At 32.9% G+C, this 19,952-nt stretch overlaps 1 protein-coding gene and 2 long non-coding RNA genes across 3 annotated transcripts in view; 1 reads left to right on the top strand and 2 right to left on the bottom strand.

Annotated features, from left to right (window-relative positions):
- Nucleotides 1-1,423: 1,423 nt before the first annotated feature.
- Nucleotides 1,424-1,760, bottom strand: LOC122522737. The gene is made up of 3 exons (XR_006305142.1): nucleotides 1,735-1,760; nucleotides 1,589-1,658; nucleotides 1,424-1,498 (listed from the first exon to the last, which is right to left on the bottom strand). It is a non-coding gene; the product is annotated as an uncharacterized LOC122522737 (long non-coding RNA).
- A 4,641-nt stretch (nucleotides 1,761-6,401) lies between these two features.
- Nucleotides 6,402-19,952, top strand: part of LOC122522744 (cytochrome P450 4C1-like) — a 30,256-nt gene continuing 16,705 nt past the window's right edge. Inside the window, exons 1-3 of the mRNA XM_043644023.1 lie at nucleotides 6,402-6,477; nucleotides 6,551-6,657; nucleotides 6,760-6,850. Coding sequence (XP_043499958.1) covers nucleotides 6,402-6,477; nucleotides 6,551-6,657; nucleotides 6,760-6,850 — 274 coding nt within the window. The remainder of the gene's footprint in view (nucleotides 6,478-6,550; nucleotides 6,658-6,759; nucleotides 6,851-19,952) is intronic.
- On the bottom strand, nucleotides 11,661-12,033 carry LOC122522738. The gene is made up of 2 exons (XR_006305143.1): nucleotides 11,861-12,033; nucleotides 11,661-11,714 (listed from the first exon to the last, which is right to left on the bottom strand). It is a non-coding gene; the product is annotated as an uncharacterized LOC122522738 (long non-coding RNA).

Here is a 19,952-nt window from a genome sequence, read left to right as displayed (position 1 = left end):
TTATATCCCTCCCCCTGATAGGAGGCACCAAAGGGCACTCCCAGGACCCGGCCCTGTGAGAGGTTTGGGAGCGCCCCGCCTCCACGCAAATCGGGCACTTGGGTTTGTCCCCACAGTCCTTAGCCACATGCCCTGGCTCCCCACATCTAAAACATACGCCCATCCTGGCGCTCGGCGCCGGACAAGAAGCCGCCACGTGGCCCCTCGCCAGGACCTGTGGCATCTAAGGGGCCTGGGTCTGACCGGGAACACCCGGACCCTGCTCCACCCCACGAGGATGCTACCTTTTCCTACGGCAGCTTGGCAAAGTGCCGTCGGGGCCACAACTGTGGCCTCATAACGGCCACCCTGCCCAGATGAATAGCTCCCATACTAATAAGGTTGGGGTCAATTCCCGCCCTACCCTCCAACAACCCATGTTGCGTAATCCTACGCAAGCGAGTGAGTGAGAGTCATCTGGTTCGAGACGCATCGACGCGTGCCGAGATATAGCGACAAAGAAACATCTTAGTTACGGAGTAACAGAGGAGTGCAGCGAGCTCCTTGCAGGGCGCTTTCGTCCTTCTAGCACGCGTTCTCCCACCATTTCTATTAGTCCAATCATATGCATCGACAGTTACGTTATCTAGCTCTTCGGTAATTAGCCCGCGCGTTGCATCGTCTTTTTCTATATAACCCGCGCGCTTTCACGCTTAAATGCTATTCTACCACGAGACCTGCGATCGATCAATTCGAAGAGAACTACACCCTGCGCTACTATTACATCAGCGGAACAAAGGAACAAGAGAAGAAGGCCACGTGGTCAGAATTATATTCTGCCTTTGGATTAACATCATCAGCGATAGCTGCCGATAGGCAAGCCAGCGACACGTCAGCACCAACTGTATTTCAACCAGGGTTTTTATGCCGAAAGGCTTTTCCCTGCAACGAGCCAAATAAATCGTACTTATTAGTACTGACTGGGCTCAAAAAATATATTTTAATTTATTTTCACCTACCCTCATTCCTCATAAATAAACGATTCCTAACATCCATCTATAAGTGCATTTTCAACGACAAGAAAACCACCGGAGTTCCGATACAAGGCGTCGGTCGTTCAACAATAATATTTTATTTATTATTATTATAAAAGGTATTCATCCATAAATTCATTACTAAAAAAATATTTTTTAAAATGATTATTCTTACTTGCATGTGGATCTTTTCCTTCCCGGGTAAAGTTATCTTCATTCATTGAATTCTTCTTTTTCCTTATAATCTTAACGAATATAAAGGTTATATATACATGAATAAATTATTATTTTATTTCAAACTAATATATTTTTTTGATATTTGACAATTTAAAACAAAAATTATTTCTTGGTATTTTTACCTCGTTTGTTATTTTATTTAAGGGGGAAAGAATTCTTGTAGCCGTTTCCCCATAGATGAATTGTTAAATATAATATTTGGATGTAACCAGAATTTCACTACTCTTGTTACAGCTATGTCCATCGCTCTAAATAAAAATAAAATTCACAATAAAAAGACGAATATTCAATAATATTAGATTATATTATAAATTTAAAAATATTCTTCTGATTATTACTCTGATATATATTCATCAAGTTTGCAATCCGGATTGCTCTGCAAATTTAAATCACTTTCCAATAGGCTATCTGTCAGTACAAAAAAAAACAATTTTTAGAAAATTTTAATATGTCCATCTATATTTTTAGAATTTCCATGTCTTACCATATATTATATCCAGCGTACATAAATAAATGTACGTAATGCATAATGTCTACGTTTTTTCCGTTTGTAGTTTCTAAAATATTAGCTAGTCTGTTTGAATTTTTTATCATTGAGTCCATATAAGTCGAAACTTCTTTGAATACTGGACTTAAGATTTTTTGATGAATGTCCCATATTGATGCTTTAAATACGAGAATATTTCTTACTTTAAATATTTTTATAGTATCTTTTTTAAATATTTATTAATAAATAAATCAGAAAAGAGAGATTCTTATATTCATGTGTAGGTGTGTAGGCATTATATGCAATCATAAAAAAAGAAAACTATTTTAATTAGCAATCGTCTAAAAGACATATTTAAAAAATACTGTATTACAGTAGAGTATACATAGTTTTTTTTTATTAATTAAGAAGAAAGCAAGTAAACCTATAGTTTACCTGGTGCAGAAAATAATCCATCACCTAAAAGATTTTTCATAGGGAAATATAGAGAACTTTTTTCATAACCGCTAGAACTGTTTGATAGAATCTAAAAAGGAAACAAAAAATTAATATAAAAAAAAGCCGAAATAAAAAAAATCTTATTCGGGGGAATCGTTTCTAAAGAAGTGCAGTAAATTTGATAGATCTTACCTCAATATTTTCAGGATCATCCAAGATTACGACTAATTTTGGGCCAATCCACAGTATCCACGGCGAAGAATAGATTGTAGATAATTTTATTATTTTATGAGTTATATCTAATTGTAAGACAAATTTATTGAATAGAAGTCGCATAAATATAGATATTATAAATAATAAATAAAAGTATACCTTTCATATCACCAAGTAATAGATTCAGATTTCCAATCAGAGGATAAGGCTTTGGACCTGAGCATTTTTTTACCAATTTATGTTCACGAAATTTATCTGATATATATTTGATTAAATAAAATAACAGTATCATTATTACTATTGGAGTAAAAAATTTAGTAATATACAACATGTTTAGTTTAACAAATTATAAATTATAAAACAACTTAAAATAGTATTAAAATACTTCTGGATATTCTCTTGTATGCTAAGAACAGATATTAAGTTGATACTCCGCAGTGACTTCTTGTATCTTTTGCGTCTTAACAGAAACTAAGAAAGAAACATCAAACGATCGAAACATCAAAACGACAAAAAGATCTATTTTATCTATTCATTTATTCCGTGCGTAATAATACTAATTTACATAAACAGAAGAAGTTAATCGCTGTTATAAACATAGTTTCTTCTTAAACAAATCTTCTTTTTTTTCCCTTCCCTCTGTTTGACTTTGTATTATGCTAATAAAGTGGATAAACGAGATACATTAAATGAGATGCAAGAAGTGTTTTGATTATAGGTCAGATTGAAATGACTTTATTTTCCATTATTGTTATATAAAAGTACCGATTAGTTTTAATTATTCGAGAAAAAAAATACATCATTTTCCTTATCTTATTGAAATGTTAAATTAATATGCAAGACAAAGTTTTCTTTTTCCAGCACGTCTATTTTTGAACGATTTATTATTTACTTCTGTTACGTGTTTTATTACACTATCTTGTCTGGTAATGATTCAACAAAAATTCGTTAGAAAATTATTTTTACATAAAAACGTAATAGTCCGGGAGCCTATAAAAATAGCCTTATCTTAGAATCTAGACATTTAATCGAAAAAAGTTTGAAACAAAAGTTGTAGAGAATTAAAAAATACATAAAAAATGTTGTGTGGTTTATCTTCGTATTTGCAAAAATAAGCGAGAAAGAGTGGTAAGAGAAATTGTAAGAGAAGGGGAAAGCAAGTCTTGCCCCTCTGTCGGTTTTATCACGCGAGCGCGCTAGTATGCTAGTTGCGTGCGAGCGTCTGTGTGTACTAATCGCAAACGAAGGATCTTCGGACCCCTTTCTATTTGTTTAGGCGATAGCGAGTATTTTTTTTTCCTGGCCATCGAAAGCTGAGCGTTCTGTATACGATTTTTTCTTTCGGTAGCAAGCATTTTTTGTTTTGGCCATCTAATGTCGAGGGTATATATCCATTTATACCGACGTATAAGCGCGGCGTTTTTAAATCGAATCTTGATGCTTATGACACTCCGTTTTTTTATTTATTGTCAAAAATAGTAAACCTTGAATAAAAGAAAAACAATAATTCATTTTAACAGAAACTATTATTATTTAGTCGAGAGGAAAAGTAATGAATTAATTTTGTGCCTCGCCATAAAATTAATTACAATAATTAATTGATATTAATTTTTTGCCTCACAAAAATTTATTTCTATATAAAATATGAATACGTATTCTTTGTAAGACGAAATTTAAAATTTAAATATTATTCGTAATAAATTACTTATTTATATAATATTAAATTACTGATTTTTTATTTTTTAATTATTTATTTGTGTATTAAATTGAATACATATTTGAAAAAAAAATTTTCTATCTACACATAAAATTAATTTAAGATATACAGAAAAGGATATTCTAAAAACATGGATTTTATTTTTTGTCTAGACATAATAATAATATAATAATAATAACTTTAATTAAAAAATAAACAAGGAAAATTAAAAAGTTATAAGAAAAATAATTAATGATAATAATAATATTATTAATAATAATAATAATTTTTTTTTTCTTTAAGTTATTTTTTTCTTTGAAGTTATTTTTTTTGAAGTTATTTTTGAGGTTATTGAGGTTATATTCGTTTTGGTAGGCCAAAGAAATGTAACTTCTTACGTGCGTACATAAGTACATACGCACCAGTTTTTTTTTGCTTATGTGAGTGTCTTAGACGTTAATTGTATTTGTTTCTTTATTATCGTGCTCGGAGAGCGTATTGAAGTTCCTGACAAACTTTTAACAAATTTTTCAGTAAAGGTCATCTGAAGGTCAACATTTCTCACGTCGTTGGATTCGGTTTGTCTTTAACTCATAAGAATATTCTTGTAAAAATATTTTCCTTTAAAAAAAATACGATGACTTTTATATTTTGAAAAATATGACCTTGAAAAAAAATTCGGCCTATCACTATAATGTGCGTCTTTGGACAGAATATTTTTGTCCTCTAACATTTTATCTATAGTACAAAATAAACGAGATACTTTAGGTGGTCGAGTTAGGCAAAAGACCCTATATAGTATAGTACTCATATACATACGTATGCACGTGCTGTAGGTAAGGTTTCGATGTGTTCCGGGATGTTATTACCGGAAAAATTGTCTACCTTATAAAATGTAGGCTAGTAATACTATAATATATAACGTGATATAACGAATTAACGTATTTCATTAAAATACATTTAAAATTTAATTTCTTTTGAACTTCCAAAAGTGTCTGCCATAGCTTAAGAACCGTCACAATTTTCTGCCGTTTTTTTTCTGCATAATAATACTAGTAAATAATAAAATATCTAGACGACAGTCTTGGTAAAAAGCTCTTGAAGTTGGTTTAAATTTTGAACCTGTGCTACCTGGACATTTGAACCTGTGCTATATGGACCGCCGCCGAGCTTAGTTAATTTCCGCCTAATGTATGTATAGTAGGTATGAAAGATTGACTGAACGAAATTTGGATTTGGTAAATTACGTGCAGTATGCTGGCCACTGGATCTTGGATTATTGCGTTTCTATGTAACAATAATTTTCTAATGATTTTCTATTGAATCATTATCAGACAAGACAGAAGTGTAATAAAACACGTAATAGAAATACATAACATATTATACGATTAAAACACGTGCGATCAAAAGAAAATTTGTCTAGCACATTGATTTAACATTTCAATAAAATAAGAAAAACTGAGTATTTTATCTTGAATAATTATAACTAATCGAAACGCTTATATAATAATACAAAATAAAGTCATTTCAATGTTACCTTTAACCGAAACACTTCTTGCTTCTCATTTTGTGTATCTCGTTTGACTAGTAATTATTTATTTGCATAATACAAAGTCAAATAGAGGGAAGGGAAAAAAACAAGATTTCTTTAAGAGGAAACTATGTTTATAACATCGATTAACTTCTCTTTTCTAATGTAAGAAACTACGTAGATGATACATTCCGAGTACGCAAACTAGTATTGAATAAGTATCGGAATAAATGAATTGATAAAATACAGCTTTTTGTCTAATGTTTTCCATACGTGTTTAACCTGACTCCTTGACGCCTGGACAAAGTATGATCTCGATCTTGCTTAAACGCGTTTAAAGTTTCAAAGAGACGTTTACATATAGTTAAAAATTTTTGTTTGCAGCTTACATGAAGTGAAGAATATTTGTCAGATCGATTTGAAATTTTTAGAGAATATACTTAAATATATGTACATTCCGAAAATGAAAAAAAAAAAAATCGATTTTTTTAAAATTCTAACTGCGTATAACCCCATTAAATAGGTTCCCCGTGTGACGATTCTTTTCTAGTTTCTGTTAAATCACGAAAGATATAAGAATTCGCTGCGGAGGTTAAGCTTAATATCACTTCTTTGCTTACAAGAGAGGTCCCAGTTGTATTTTAAAACTATTTTTGCTTGTTTTATAATTTTCTATTTGTTTAACTAAACATGTGGTATATAAATAAAGTTAGTGTTTCAACAGCAATAATAATAATTTTATTCTATGTTCTGAAATATATAATAAATAGATATCGTGAGTATAACATGGTAAAAAAATTTTCGGGACCTAAAGCTTACCCTTTAATTGGAAACCTAAATATATTTCTTGGTGATTTAAAAGGTACACTTTTATTCTATTTTTATAATGTCTATATTTATGCGATCTCTATTGAATGAATTTGTCTTACAATTAGAAATAACTCATAAATTAATGAAATTATCTGAAAACTATTCTTCGCCGTGGCTATTGTGGTTAGGCCCTCAATTAGCCCTAATCTTCGATGATCCTGAAAGTATTGAGGTAAGATTTATCAAATTTACTGCACTTCGTTATAAACGGTTTGCCCGAATTAGATTTTCTCTTATTTCGGCTTTTTTACATCAATTTTTGCTTTCTTTTTAGTTTCTATTAACAAATTCTAACGGTTATGAAAAAAGTTCTGTATATGACTTTATGAAATATCTTTTTGGTAATGGAGTGTTTACTGCACCAGGTAAACTATAAGTTCACACGTGCTATATATATATAAGGATCTCTCTTTGTCTCTTTTTTAATAAATAAATATATAGAAAAAAAACATTATAAAAAATTAAAGTAAGAAATATTTTCTTATTCAAAGCATCTATATGGAAGATTCATCGAAATATCTTATATCCAGTATTCAATGATAAAATGGTTTCAACTTATGTGGACTTAATAGTAAAAAATTCAAACAGACTAATAACATTTTAGAAACTACTAACGGAAAAAACATAGATTTCATGCATTACGTACATCTTTGTACGTTGGACATCATATGGTGAGATTTGGATATTCTGAAAAGTTCAAATATATGTATGGAACTATTAAAATGTTCTAAAAATATTTTTCTTATACTGACAGATAGCCTATTGGAAAGTGATTTAAATTTGCAGAGCAATCCGGATTGTAATCTTGATAAATATATGTCGAATAATAATTAGTAAAATATTTTTTTATTTTATTGTAATCTACTATTATTGCATATTTGTCCTCTTATTGTAATTTTATTTTTATTTAGAGCGATGGACATAACTATACAAAGAATATTGAAATTCTGGTTACATCCAAATATTATATTTAACAATTCATCTAAGGGAAAACGTCTACAAGAATATCTTTCCCACATTAATAAAATAACGAGCGAGGTATAAATAAAACGATTATTCACACTTTTAATTATCTCAATTTCCTCAATATATATTTTTCTAAAAAAGTAATATTTTATTCATGTATAAAACTTTCATTCCTGAAGATTGTAAAGAAAAAGAAGGAGTCAATGCACAAGGATAACTTTACCCAGGAAGGAAAAGGTCCATGTTCAAGTAAAAATAACCATTTGAAAAATTATTCTTTTAATAATGTATTTATAGAAGAATGCTTTTTATAATAATTATAAATAATATATAATTATACTCTTCTCTAATTAAAGGAAAAGATACCAGTTCATTTCTAGACGTCATATTTAAATCGCTTTACGAGTCCGGAGAATATTCGGAGGCAGATATTCATGATGAAATAAATACAATGGTTTTTGCAGTAAGATGAATTTATTTAAGATTATTTAAAATTTTTTTCATTCAGTAAAAGTAAAAAACAATTTGTATTAATTTTTAGGGAAGCGATACTGCCGCTAACACACTTTCATTTTTATTTTTAATGTTAGCCACGTTTCCGGACATTCAAGTACGCTCAGGTACCACTTATGCATTTTATTTATTATCTTTTAAAAATCAATTATATTTTCATACAAAACTTGTATCATTTATTCGGCTTTTTCGATTCCAGAATCAAGTATACGAAGAGCTGTACGATTTGTACGGCTCAAGCGATCCAAATGAGGTTCCTATTACAATGGAATATACTAAGAAAATGAAATATTTAGAACGAGTAATCAAGGAGTCGTTACGTCTTTTCCCACCTGCACTACTTATTGGGCGAACACTAAAGCGGGATACAAAAGGTATTTTTATATAAATAAAATTTTTATTGTTTTTTTTTTCTTTTCCCACTGAGTTTACAGTCTTATGTAGTAATAATATGTATTTATTTATTTTATTAAGTGAACGACAATGTTATATTACCAAAAAATTGTCACGTAGTTATTTCAATATTTTCATTGCACCGAAAATATAAATATTGGACTGATCCGTTAAGATTTAACCCGGATCGATTCTCGCCGGGAAATTATAACAAGAAATGTTTTCGTCCGTTCAGCTTTGGGAGTAGAGGATGTATAGGTAAAAGCATATTTTTATTCATTCTTGAATTAATATTCTAAATAGTTGATCAATAAAGTACTTGTTATTTTAATATTTCTTTTTTAGGTCAAAATTTGGCATGACGCAAATGCGGGTAATAGCTGCCACTTTATTGAGAAAATTTCTTGTTCGAATAGACAACCCAGTTTCAGTTGAAAATATAGACTTAAAGTCCAGAATAACTTTGCAACCAGCTGAAACTATATTCTTGAGATTTAACAAGCGATAATATTTATAATTTTTGTTGATATTATTTTCCTAATAAAATAATTGTAATAATTAACTGTACAAATAAAAAATAATTTTTAAAAACTATACTTTTCCAGTTTTCATTTAGGATATCATTAGGATATTCGTATTTTAACAACAGAGGATACAATATCACAAATAGACTGAAAAATAAACACATTAAACTATTAATTAAGTATTTTACAAAATAACTCGAAAGACACTCAAGTTGCTTTTATCCATAAGTTGGGTATATTGAGGATATTTGATTTTATTCATAGAAGTCGAATTATTATATAGTAATTCTTAAATTTAATATAAATTTATTAGTTTTGAGTGAGAAGAGTGAATCTTTTCTCTGCATCTTCGCGTTCGATTCTCACTGTCAATAAATACACTGCTCGAAGAATTAATTGTGTCTGTATTGCATTAATTGCAAAAAAAATTATCGAGTAAGGAAAAATTAGAAACTCTTCCTAAACGCGATGGTACTTTAGACGAATTATCTAAAAAATAATAATTCAATTTACTCAAAAATAACTTTCTTTAATGTAATAAATTTCTGTATGAAATATAATTTAACATATATTCTTATCGAATTTTCACATTGTATGATCTGAAGACACGCAATCTTCGTCATTCATCAGATTCGACTTTAAATCGTTAATATTGTCACTTTTTGGAAAATTTCCTGATACTCCAGAAATGTCAACTGCACTATCTTCTAAGCCTTCTAATCTCATATATGCTAAATGTATCAGCACTATCAACTACTAATTCGTATGCCAAATAAGCTATTTATTGAAATCGCTGTTTATATAGCCAATCGAATAAGTCTAATTTAAATTGTTAATTATGATTTAGTTCTGCAATTTAAATGCGTTTACTATTCATTATGCTGCGTTGTCAATGCATTATTGTATAAAAGAAATCTTTCCTAGGGCTTTCGATGACCTGTGATTTAAAATTGTTTTGATATAAGAAAAATATTTCCGTATGAACGATACGTTAAACGATTCTAGATAGTTAATTCTTTTAAATTCAAGAAAATGTAATACTTGCTGTAATAGACAATTTTTTCAAGATCTATAAATATGTTGAATAGTAATATACTTCCATATAATATAGTTTTGTTTGAAATACTTTTCGAACATTCTTAATGCAGCATCAAAGTATTTAAATATTAGGGAAAATTAACAATTTATAGCATTAAAAAACATTCAACTAGAAGTAATATTTTATTTTACATTTATTTAATATGAATAATATAATATAATTTACATTATACGAATCATTAATCTCATAACATAGCAATACTTGAGATAATGTTTCTAATTGTTAGTATTGCACGCATAAGAAACTTTCACAGGAATTAATTTAGATGGTAAGAAGAATGTAGAATTAATAATATCCAGGAAACGTATATATATAAAATTTTTTTAGAGGAAGAATAGCAATTAGTTAATGGAAAACTCAAAAAATGAACAAGAAAAAGCTATTTCAACACAAGTAATCTTTGTAACTCAAGAGATTTTGATTAAAAGTGTTTTGATTTACTGCACAGTTTATTTTTTTTTAAATCTACAAAACTATAATAAAACCAATCTGGACATATGGATTACCGCTATGGGGTATAGCAGCGAAAAGTCACATTGCCAATCTCGAAACTCAACAATCCATAGCCGCGCACAATCGTGAATTCTCCATGGTACGTCCGTAACGAAAAGATAGGAAAGGACCAAAATATTAACACGATAGAAGAAGAAATAACCAAGGCAACCTGCAGATATAAAAGAAGAATTGATACGCACATAAACTCGCTAGCCAAAGATAACTACAACCAATATCTAATCTCTATAATCTCTAGAAGGCTCAAAAGAATACACCCAGGAGCATGAGTAAAAAATGAAACCTCATCGAAATAAATGACAATAGCGATGCTATCTCATTAGAGAAACTGTCCACGTGCTGTCTTTTTCACTATATAACAATTTACCACATTTCTACGGACAATATGTAAAGATGTATGGAGTTAATGAATAAAAAAAAAGCTGGTTTTTTGGACTTATGTACGCACGTAAGAAGATATGTTTCTTTGGCGTAAAAAAACATTTTTTTCGCAACCTATACGCCTTACAACATTCCGCGTTTGTTTGTGATGGATACTTTCTTTTAGATACATTTTCGTAACGATAGTAATAGGCATTACACTTCTCTGCATTAGTTTCAAAAATCTCGAAAACTGAAACAGAAATTTAAATATATATTGACACTGGTCAAAAAGCTACAAGGGATTATTATTTAATAAGAATTATTGTAGAACCAATTTATAAATAGCCAAGATGCCCACATTATTTCTTTTATTCTTTTGATAGAATATAAATGCATATGATTTCTTCCCAGTGTGAATAAAAAGAAGATGTTCTCTTCCAAAATCTTTAATAATTTCAATGCCGTTGGCTTCTTCTTATTGTTATTGAAAATAATGCTCTCTCTCTCTTTCAGTAAAATGATTGATAAATTATGCGGAGAGAATAAGTTTTGTAATTCTTTGAATAAATATTTTTCAAGAGAATTATAATATTTGTATCTTTTAGAAGCAAGATTATTATTTTTACCTTTTGACAGATTCATGTATTGCCTATTCCTTGTAACTGTGGTTGAATTTTATTCACATGATAATTCACATGAAATCTCTACGAAGGAGACATTAGTTAAAAGAAATTTTTATATTGGTAATCCATTGGAAAATGAAATTTATATGCACAGGTCCGATGCTGAGATGGAGTCTTCTTATTGGGTGTGTTACAGTCTTTGATTGGAACAAAATATGTAGAGCTGCATATTTAGCTAAAACTATTTAAGAAAGTAGTTTATGTATGAGATATAAACATAAAAATAGAAACGGATACCCATAAATTGAATTAAAAATTAATATAATACATATTTCTTACTCGGTAAAGTATTTTACCTGAACTTTAAGCTATTCTACTTACTATTGTTTGTTATAATATCAGGATGACTCAGAGAACAATTTTAATTGATCGGTATTCTTACATTTAAATCAGAAAATTATCATCATATGGTTAAGGCATAAAAATTCGCATAGCATGTTATCCAGTTTATTCATTTTCAACCTGAATTGATGATCATTATAGAGAAGAAATGAAACGAATTAAAACTAATAAATAATAATACATACCTCAATAAATCTCAAAAAAGGCTTTTATTACTAATATTTACAAATAATCAATTTGTTTGATGATATTTTTGAAGATATTCACAGTTTTTTAATATCACTCACCACCGTACATAATAACTAAAATAAACCAGTGTAAGAATAGAACTAATGTCTTTGTTAAAGGCCCAGCAGGGCGTGCTTAGCAACGTTTTGAAGGTTGGGGAGACGCCATATAACAACATTTCGATTTTCTCAATATTCTCAAGATGATTGAGCCGCGTATTTCGAATATACGCTAATAATCTATAATCTTTACAAATGGTACATAAATCGTTATCACGTTGAGTGCCACACAAATTCTGAAGGAAATCCTCGACAGGCCACGCTTGGTATTTAGTATTGAAAAAGAAGTATAACTTCAAAACAAAAACAATAACATTCACATTGCACGATACGTTTTCAGTCTTTTATGCCACAACTCTCGATATTTTTATAATTAATTACAGGTCAACTATCACAATATTTGCATATTATTATTATTATTATTATTACTTTTATTTTTACATAGAATATAGTTAATAAGGAGATCTGTTTCCCCCTTCCTACTTGATGATCGGTAATATTCGCTAATGTTAAACGATTTAAATTTTTTTTTTTTAAGTAATACTTCTTTTAGCGCGCTTGGGAAAATGTGATGGGAGTGACTTTTTTCCAAGCGTCATCGTTAAAAATCGACACCACGAAGTTTGTCGGTATTTACGATTCGCAGCAAAGCGATTTCAAATTTACGGCATGAAGTGTCGTCTTTTCTTCTCTTCTTCTTCCTCTTTTTTTTCTCAAGCGGGTCACCCATCCAATTACTAATCGTACTCAGCGCTGCTTGACTTAATTGATCGAGCGGGAAGTAGTTCTTTTTTTTTTTTTTTTTTAAGACCTTTATTTGTTTCTTTTTAAGCTACAGAGTACAATATTGTTTGATTGATTCATAATAAACAAAAGATAAAATAATAGATTTTGCTGTTGTTGAGACATAAAGGCCGGTTACGCGGCTCGCAATTGTTGATGTTAGGTGGATTAAATAAAATAGTTGTGGGTTAATAAACTCTAAAAATAACTCTTTATGCTAATCGTAGATTAATTTCTTACATTCTAAGTGTTACGACTAGCCGCTTGCTCTCTACCAACTGAACGTGTACACGTATGCTGGCTACAATTGTAGCTCCCTACCATAGGCTCTCGACACACACTCATATATATATATATATATTTTTAGCGTTCACAAGGTTTACGTTTACGCGTTTGTTCCGTTTCTTTCATTCATCGAACAGAAAAGCTTCAAAACTGTTCGCTTGTTCTATTTATTTTTTACTTAACCTAACTTACTTATTTCTATATTTATATACACTATTTACAATTTCTATTATTGGTCTTTGGACTAGACTAGTCGATTCTTGTTATGGCACTTTTGTCCTTGGTTTGTATCGAAGTTCATTTATTCTGTCTTTTCCCTTCAATCGCTTAACAACCAATATTTCTTTACATTCCGCTGATGCTGGTCCTTACGATCTTTCTTAGATAGCGTCATTTTGTATATCCAGCAGTTGGATTGATTCTTGCTGTCCAAGAATTGGACATATTCAATTGTCGTTTTCCTCGCTTTTCTACTTATGTGGTATATTATGGGGACGTTATTATTGTCCTGGATGTATCCCATTTTATCCAGGTAGATGAATGCTTCGGGTGATATATATCCCGTCTGTTTTTAGAATATAAGACTGGAAGCAATTCGATATTAATGTCGTGAGTTCGGTTATTTCGACGCATGAATGAGTGAGATAGGGAAGGATAGATAAATCAATCAACACAATTTTACGCGGTATGAAACACTTGCTTCAGCATAAAAACTCTCACGAAGTTGAGAGAAAAGCCGGGGCAAGCTATGACTTTATTTAATCATATAATACAGTAAATAGTAGTCTCTTATTTTTTCTTAGACTAGAGAACTCTCTTACCTTCGTCTCCACTACAAATATGTAACTTATCGTAGGCTACTTAGATGCGTTATCAGGTCTTCAAAACACGTTAATCTCGCTACCAACACCTTCCACGTGGGGTAGCCTTTTCCTTCACAAATTTATCCTCGGCAGGTCGACTGGTAAACACTGTAAATAGGCACCGTGACTGTCGGTGACAAGCGTAGTTGTGTCTTTGCACAACTCCTTCAAAGCGAATTAAAACAGTGCGGTCGGGTACTTGCACGACCCCATCGAACTTAATAACGAGCGCGGTTGAGTCTAAGATAAACCCCTTCTACTTGGCCAAGTGCATGGTTGTGTCTACGCACAACCCCCTCAAACTTAGTAAAAAACACACGGTTTCGGCTATGCCCAACCCTTTCAAACTTACCAGTCGACAACTCGAAAACACACCACTAGAAACAGCTCTTACTTCGAAGAAACCAATATGGCGCCACTGTACCTTATCAGCAAACGAATAGTCCTTTTCAATATCCAGAATCGGTCTGTGGCTTGCGCTCTCGAGCCAGGGCCTACGCACCCATTTCCCCCTCTCAATGCCTCAAGACGCACTCGCATGTACCTGGCATGCTAAGGCGGTCCTACATGTATCTCTAATGCCCCCTCGCGCGCTCATAACACAACTAAGGCAACCGTAACCGATCCTATTTAGAATGTAATTCTAACCAATTTAATTTCCCAACGCCGTCGCTATCTAACCTATTCGGCGCGCAATACGAATCGGTTAAATGCTCTAATTTCACCGAACACCGTCATTAGCGTTTTCTTGAAGTAAGAGTCGTTTGGATATGTTATTGCTGAGATTAGACTATTGCCAGGTACCTTCCTCGTGTTGGCGAAATGATCTCCATTCAGTTTGAGAATATGCGTATCTATTCTGCTTGTATTTGCTAAATCGTATAATTTTGCGTTGCTTATGTATTTTTGGTAGTTCGAGTCAGCTGTTCTATATTTTCCCAGGCAGGCACGTAGACATTTTCGTTCGAATGACCTGATTTTTTCCATCGTTGCCGCATTTTGGTTGAACCAAATCGGGCTTCCATATGTCAATATTGTTCGGATTATCGTCAGGTAGCAGTTAACTTTAATTTTTGGGTTTAAGTGAGCATTATGCATTAGCCTCCCCAATTTCTGGAATCCTTTCTTTGCTTTCTCAAGTTTCTCATACATATGATATCTATAGGTTAAATGTGTATCTATGTACACTCCTAGGTATTTTACCGTGGTTTTGTGTGGTATTTTATCATCCGAGTCTTTCGCTTTTTTGATTCCAAAGCTCTTCCAATTTTTCTTCACATCTCGGTTCGCTTTGTCGAGTCGTGGTCTGAATAGTATCGTTTCGCATTTACTTGTGTTTATTTTCAGCTTCCAGGAATCGCAGTAGAATAATACTTAGTAAAAGGCTTTCTCTAATTGCTCTTGGATAATCGTGGCTTTTTTCCCTTTGTTATAGATGATCAAATCGTCAGCGAATGCTATTGCAGATTTATTATTGTTCGAGTTAAAACCGAAAAGTCTCAGTATGTCGCTGTTGTAGATGTTGAAGAGTATTGGTGAGTTGACTGTTCCTTGTTGAAGACCATTCTTCACTTCGAATTCAGTATTTGTTATCTCGTTACCGTGTCGTTCGTCACGAAACTTTTTTTTTGTACCATGTTGTACGTTAATTTGATCAAATGGTCTGGAAATTTTTTCTTGATCATTTTGTATATAAGTCCGTCTGTCCATACTGTATCGAAGGCTTTCTCAAGATCTATTAAGCAAGCTCCCACGCATTCGTTATTATTGAGTGCCCAGCAGATGTCTGAGGTGAGTTTATTGACTGCGTGTAGAGTAGAGTGTCTGTGTTTGAAACCAAATTGTCTTTCCGGTATGATATCGTTCTCGTTACAGAAATTAGTTAGTGCTTTATTAACGAGGATTTTGAAAACTTTTCCTATGTTCGGTTATAAGCTGATAGGCCTGTAGCTCGATGGTTCCGTAGCGTCTTTTCCTGGTTTTGGTATTGCTACTACCTTTGCTTTTTTCCAGCTGTCAGGAAAATATTTGTTGTTCAGTGCGTTATTAAAGAGCACTCCGTATAGGTCAATCATTTTTACCGGTAGGTTTTTCAGAGCGATGTTTGGTATGTCGTCTATGCCTGCTGATTTTTTATTATTTAGCTTTCTGAATATTTTTATTAGTTCTCCCTTGTTGGTGAAGTAATTACAAGTTTCGTTCGAGGGTTTATCGGAACGGTTGTTAACCGAGAACTCTGTCACTGTAGTCTTATTGCGTTCTTCTTCAACAATTTCATTTTTGAGATTATTTACTGTCCTTTCAATCAGTCTACATAGACGTTCCTTACCCATCTCGCTATTTTGGGTATGAATATTTTCAAAATGTGCCCCTATTACATTGAGCTTATCTTTCGGTTCGGCTATGATGCAGTTGTTCGATTGGTTCTTGCTTAATGTTTCTATATCGATGCCCGCTCTCTCCAGCAAGTCTGTATTATTTTTTGGTATCTGTAGATTTGCGATCGCTGCTTTCCCACGTGGTCTAAATATCCGGTTTATTATTGGGAACATATTTTCTGGATCGTTTTTTGGAATATCACGGATTTTCTTTCGCCAATATTTATTTATAGATATTGAGTATTCTTGTTTGAGTTGTTGTTTAACCTCCGATAATGTGTCTTTTAGCATCGTAAGTTCTGGATTGTCATGGTATTCGAACCTCCTGTACGCCCGATTTATTCTCGTTATGAGATAGCTTTTTGTCTTCTGTATTTTTCTTATGCGTTCATTCGAGTATACTTCCATTGAGTCTCGGTGTTTTATTTTCGGTACCATTGAGTTTATTGCTTTTTTTATAGCCTCGTTCATCACTGCCAGATAACTATTTATTTCGTTGTTCGATAGGTTTCTATCTCTGGGTATCTTTATTCTGCAATAGTTATTTAGAAATCTCCGAAATTTGTCCCAGTCGGTTTGTCTGTAGTTTAAAGAATGTGAAATGTCCTGCTCTTCTAGAGTAAAAAGAGTATTTTTTTCTTTGGAGATCGTCATCGATACCGCATTGTGGTCGCTATCGTAGGGTAAACACCTCAAGTTTCCGTCTTTGTCGGTGTTGTGAAACTCTAATCTACAGTCCGCTATACAGATATCTATGTATGAGTTTCCTCTGGGAAATGAGGGGATATCTGTGCTCCCTAGACAGGCTTTATACTCTATGTCGTTATGTTGCAGCCAATTGAAGAGAAATGTTCCTCTTGGATTGCATGTGTTATTTTTCCAGTATTGGTGTTTTGCGTTCAAGTCACCTGCTATTACGTAGTAGTTATTCGATGCTTCCAGTTTCAGGTATCGGAACATTTTCGCGAATTCGAGATGGAATTCTTTTTTGTGGTTACCTGCCGCGTAAGCTGCAATTATGTATATCGAAACGCCATCGGTGAGGTTGAGTTTTATCACAGTTGTTTCTATTATTTTCGAGTTCGTAAGTGCTTGCAGATTTATATTGGTGTACTTGATGTTTCTCTTTATTGCTATAGCGGTACCCCCACCTTGAATGGAGTTTGGTCTGTCTGTTCTTATGATGTCGTAGTTTTGGAATGATATTTTATGGATGCTATTAAGCTTGGTTTCGCTTATGAGAATGATGTCGGGATTATGTGATTTCATAAATTTAAGAAGAGTTGCTCTTCTGTAGTTTTGTATGAGCGAGTTTACATTTATGCTGACTATGTTGAGTCTTTGCTGTCTGTTTTTTATTTTTTTATTAATATGCGTGTCCATTGTCATTTTGTTCGATGATATCAAAAAAAACGTCCATACGTTTTGAATTTTCGATGACTCTCTCTTTAAGCCAGTCAAATTGCTTTTGGAAGACCTCTGTGGGAGTCTTCTTAACGTCTTCGGCTTTTTCTGAGATTTTTTGTGTTTCTGTTATCGGTTGGTGGTTTTGGATAACGTTAGTGGCGAATGCTTCTCTGCGACCCACTCTGTTGATTGTCGGGTTGTTTTTTACGACTTCAGAGTATCGGAGGTTAGGTCTCACATAGTTATTTATTTGTAAGATTTTATGTTGCCTCCTTTCTTGTTCTACTCGTTTCTTTTCTTTGATTTTGTTTAGCAATGCTAGTCTCTTCGGGCAGCCTTTGTACGATGCAGGGTGTCCATGATTGTTGCACAATACACAGAAGAGGATTTCTCTATTTATCTCTTTGTCTTGTTTGTTGATTTTACATTGACCTGGCTCGTGGTTCTCGTCACATTTGACGCATCGGTACCCCATGTTACAATTGGATGCTACATGCCCGAGTCTTTGGCATTTTTTGCATTGGATGATTTCAGTTTTTCGCAATTTTTCCCATCTTATGACTTGATGCTTGACATATTTAATGCTACGCAATTTTGACGATACGGTAGAGTTATGTTACAGTGTACGAGGTATGAATTCACACACGTAAGTAATAACGAATGATTTATTTTTGTTCAGGTAAGTGAGTAAATAATCAAACTAAAAGAAGTTGGTTAAAATACTTTTACTGATTAGTACGTCGTTACAGATTGAATGCCCGACAGAGAGTGTCAGCGCCAGTCGTCGCATGGGATAAGGTTGAAATCTGCTTATCGACAGCAGGCCGCTACAATATGTGGCCATCACGCTAAAGCTTGGCGCCACCGGCACTCTTACCGTCACGCTTCTGTTGACGAAAACTGACAACTATGATGATAAGGACGTTGGCCGCTCGGTAACCAGATGCCTAGAGACCGGATCATATAACTCTAGCTGCCGATATCTGCACAATGAACATTGGAAGTTTCTTGTTCATTTTCAATGCATGAGCTGTTGTGAATCTCGATACTTTGATGAATTCAAGGTCTTTAATATTCATTTCTTTTAGCTCATTGAGAATTTCTTCTGGTTCGAAGCTATTGTTCATTCCTTTAAGGATGAACGTTTGACTCTTTTCAGTTTTTGGGGTGTATGTGAAATACCTTGTATTTGATTGGTCTAAGGCCGCCTTGACTTTATCGTAGTCTTCGTAACTGGATACGTTCACCGTCAGTTTGTTTTCTCCATTGACTCTCACATAGAATTCCTCGATTTTAAGTTCTTTCTTTAGAGCTGTCCTTATCGTTTACGCGTTTTTTCCAACGATGTTTATCGGAGGTAGTTTACATTTTTTTTCCGTAGTTCGTTCTTGTGCGGTAAGCCGCAGTTGTTTCGGTGTATCGGTGTTTTGTTTTCTTACTTCGGTATGTTGTTGCTTCGCTTCTACATCGTCCTTGGGGGTTAACGGAGCGAATCTGTTACTAAGCTTTATATTATCTTCAAATGATTTTACGCTGCTCGATTCAGAGATTATATTTGAAGCCGGCGTGGAGCTTGTTCTTCTCTTTTCATTTTTCTTCAATATTTCGTTCTCGTTCTTTAATTCTTTGTTCATTTTTCTTAGGTCTTCGATAGTCTCCGAAAGATTGTCAATTTTCTTCTGCATTATTGAACGCCAAAGGTCAGTACTTTCTTCGTTTACACTCTGAGGTTTTTCTTCATCGGTGTCTTCATATGTTTTTTCCCCCTGTCTGTCCCTCTTTTCGGGTATTAGAGGTTTCGGATTCAAGCGAGCGCGTTTTTTGGCCATTGTATTTCCCTGTGTTTCCATTTCAGTTTTGTCACTGTCCATATTACTACTATTTATATATACGTCCGTTACTGCCACCTCCTCTGTAGGAGGCTGACATGTTAATCGAAAGTAATTACCGATGGTTAGATTAATATTTTCTTTGCTTTTTCTAATAATTTCTATCTTATTATAGCACTGGTCGATCCAGTTTTTGCATTAACCGTGAAAATTCACGTCGGATTTCACTCACGTATGAA

This window comes from Polistes fuscatus, unplaced genomic scaffold (assembly GCF_010416935.1).
Source record: "Polistes fuscatus isolate 324 unplaced genomic scaffold, CU_Pfus_HIC Scaffold53, whole genome shotgun sequence".
NCBI lineage: Eukaryota > Metazoa > Arthropoda > Insecta > Hymenoptera > Vespidae > Polistes > Polistes fuscatus.
The sequence above is the reverse complement of the archived record's forward strand: the minus strand, read 5'-3'. Positions and strand labels throughout refer to the sequence as shown.